General features: G+C 51.9%; 1 protein-coding gene across 2 annotated transcripts in view; it reads left to right on the top strand.

The window, feature by feature from the left end:
• The window catches only part of ZNF517 (zinc finger protein 517), a 7,211-nt gene that overhangs the window by 1,878 nt on the left and 2,348 nt on the right, over positions 1-2,985 (top strand). The window contains exons 2-5 of one of the 2 annotated variants that reach the window (XM_023508334.1): positions 211-336; positions 515-590; positions 1,460-1,586; positions 1,854-1,967. In XM_023508334.1, coding sequence (XP_023364102.1) covers positions 558-590; positions 1,460-1,586; positions 1,854-1,967 — 274 coding nt within the window. In that variant the 5' untranslated portion in view covers positions 211-336; positions 515-557. Of the gene's footprint in view, positions 1-89; positions 337-514; positions 591-1,459; positions 1,587-1,853; positions 1,968-2,985 lie in introns of those variants that run through there. The other variant, XM_012813043.2, reaches the window with a different exon arrangement.

The raw sequence follows: 2,985 nt of genomic DNA on the forward strand, positions 1-2,985 counted from the left end.
CGGGCCCGGGCTGGGGATTCGAACCCGCCACCTTAGGTGTATGTGGCTGGCGCCTTAGCCGCTTGAACCACAGGCGCCAAGCCCATTTCACAGATTCTTAATGAGCACTCCCCAAGTGCCAGGCCCTGGGGATACAGATTAGAGGCCTTGTTTCATGAGAGAAAGTGGGTAAGAGGCAAGTAGGTTAACTGGTCTTATGTCAAATGACAGAATGCTACGAAGAAATTTAAACCAAGAGTGAGGATAAGGAATTCTGGTGACAGGGGAGGCAGCACTTTCAAATAGTATCATGGAGGACCTCCCTGGGAACATGTCGTTCAGCAAATGCTCGAAGAGGTGAGAAGTTGTAGGTGAGCAGGTCTCAGGTGTAGCTTCTTGGGATGTGAAGGAGGTGGTTGATGTGTTTGCCTCAGCATCTCACCATTTCCTGGTCTCTTCTGGATCTGGGGATCTGTCTGAGGATGTGGGGCCTCATGCCTAGGTTCCTCCCCCTCATGGCTATGTATTCTCTCAGTGCTCATCTCTAGTACCTGTTGCATCCCACCATATACCCTGGAATGGCAATGGCACTCCCAATGCTTGGACCTCAGGTGAGTGTTCCTTCTGTGCCTATCTGCTGCCCTAGGAGACTGCCTTTCCCCCAACCTTAGCCTTTCAGCCCTGGGCATCTTCCCAGGACACCTGAGGCCCACTCACTTAACAGAATGGAATCTGCAAGCCAAGGGTCACTTCCTCCCTCCATGGCCAGACTTCACACAAGGCTCTGTCAACTCCTTCCTGAGGCTTTGGGCAGAAGTGGGCTATCTGGGGCCCCCTGTAGGTCCTAAGCATCTAGGGTCAACCAGCACCTGACATGCCTAGCACCTGCCTCCATCCTGATGTGAGTGGTCAGTCCCTGCTTTCCTGCTGGTGTTGGAAATCAAGACCAGAAGGCAGAACACTCACCCCAGTGTGGAGACTAGACCACTAGTGTCTCTGGGGTGCTTTGTCCCCATGTACCTAATGGCCTGTTGAATAAGTATGAAGCCAAGGTTGAGACCTCCTTCCTTTCTTTTTTTTTTTGCAGTTTTTGGCCAGGGCTGGGTTCAAACCCACCACCTCCAGTATATGAGGCTGGCGCCGTACTCCTTTGAGCCACAGGCGCTGCCTCTTCCTTTTTTTTTTTTTTTTTTTTGGTTTGTTTTGTGAGACCTCCTTCCTAGCAGAATCTCCTTCCTTTTTCCAGCTTCACTTTACCCCTCTTCTGGGGTTGTGCTAAGGAGGAGGCCACTTCTTTGGGAAATGTTAGGGGGTATCCCCTCTATGCTGAGCCCTGGGAATGTGACAGTGACCAGTTAGGACAGAGGCCTCAACTCCCAGAGCTGGACACATCATGTAAATGTTCCTAATGTGGCCTCCCCATCTCCTGGGTTCTTGCTGAGGCCTCGACTACCCAGGACAGCAGAGTGTGTGGTTGCAGGAGATCATCGCATTTGAGGATGTGGCTGTGTACTTCACGAGGATAGAGTGGAGTTGCCTGACCCCTGATCAGCGGGCACTCTACAGAGACGTTATGTTGGACAACTACAGGAACCTGGCCTCGCTGGGTGAGGGATTCTTTGTTGGTCTTGGGGCTGGGAGGTATTTCTGTCTTAGGCTCAGACATGATTCTGCCTCATCCACCAGGCCCTGGGAAGTAAGCTCTTTTCCAAATGCAGACTTTGACATATTTAGAGGGGAAGCTGCTACCCAGTCTCACCCCATTCCCCACCAGCCCCAGGATAGTGAGCCCCCTGTGCTACCAAGGTCTCTCGAAGGCAGCTAGTGTCCCTCTCTGCACCCAGTCACATGCTGCTTTCACTTCCTGCACTTAGGCTTTCTTGTCGCTAAACCAGCACTGATCTCTCTCTTGGAGCAAGGAGAGGAGCCAGGGGCCTTAATTCTGCAGGCGGCTGAAAAGAGAGGAACCAAGGCCAGCCTGTGGACAGGTGAGTTTGAGGCACAGGGAAGCCAGGGCTGCTGTCCCACCACAAGGCACATAATGTGGCGCCTGGCCTTGGCTTTGTGTGTCTCCATGCAGGCCTCTCCTGCACAGTGGGAGGTGTGCACCTTTGCCTCCTCACAGCAGGGCCACAGTCCAATGGAATGATGTGGTTGTAGGTAAGACTGACTAATCCAGGAAGAGTGCATGAGTTCTTCATTTTTGTGTCCCCACAGTGTGAAGGGCCAGGTCCATGGGTGTAGTAGGCACTACCTTTGGGTTCGTTTGATTTCCCAGTTCCTAGGGCTTATATGCCAGGAACTGAGCTGAGGATGACAGATACCACAGAGAGGACCTTGAGTTGGTGAGGAAGCCCCTAGTTCCAGAGCTGTGCAGAGGTAGGGCCCCCAACATGCTTGCTGAGTGGGTGGACTGTAGGTGGCTCCTAAGGAGAGAGGAGCAAAGAACAGGGTATGGGACTGAGTACCTTCCTGCCAGGCCTGAGACTCCCTGTGAGCTCCCACCTGAGCCAGCTCTCCATGGTGCTGAAGCCTTTCTTGGCCTCCCTTTCTCACCTGAGACATGATTTTATTTATTTATTTATTTATTTATTTATTTTTCGAGACAGAGTCTCACTTTAAGGCCCTCGGTAGAGTGCTGTGGCATCACAGCTCTTAGCAACCTCCAACTCCTGGGCTTAGGCGATTCTCCTGCCTCAGCCTCCGGAGTAGCTGGGACTATAGGTGCCGGCCATAATGCCTGGCTATATATATATATTTTTTTGTTCTTGCAGTTTGGCCAGGGATGGGTTTGAGCCCACCACGTTTGGCATATGGAGCCGGCGCTCTACTCACTGAGCCATAGGCACCGCCCCATGATTTTATTTTATTTATTTATTTTTTTGAGACAGAGTTTCACTATGTTACCCTTGGTAGAATACCCTGGCATCACAGCAACCTCAAACTCTTGGACTTGAGCGATTCTCTTGCCTCAGCCTCCCAAGTAGCTGGGACTACAGGTGCCCG

This window comes from Otolemur garnettii, unplaced genomic scaffold, assembly GCF_000181295.1.
Source record: "Otolemur garnettii isolate 467f Iridium unplaced genomic scaffold, OtoGar3 scaffold00245, whole genome shotgun sequence".
NCBI lineage: Eukaryota > Metazoa > Chordata > Mammalia > Primates > Galagidae > Otolemur > Otolemur garnettii.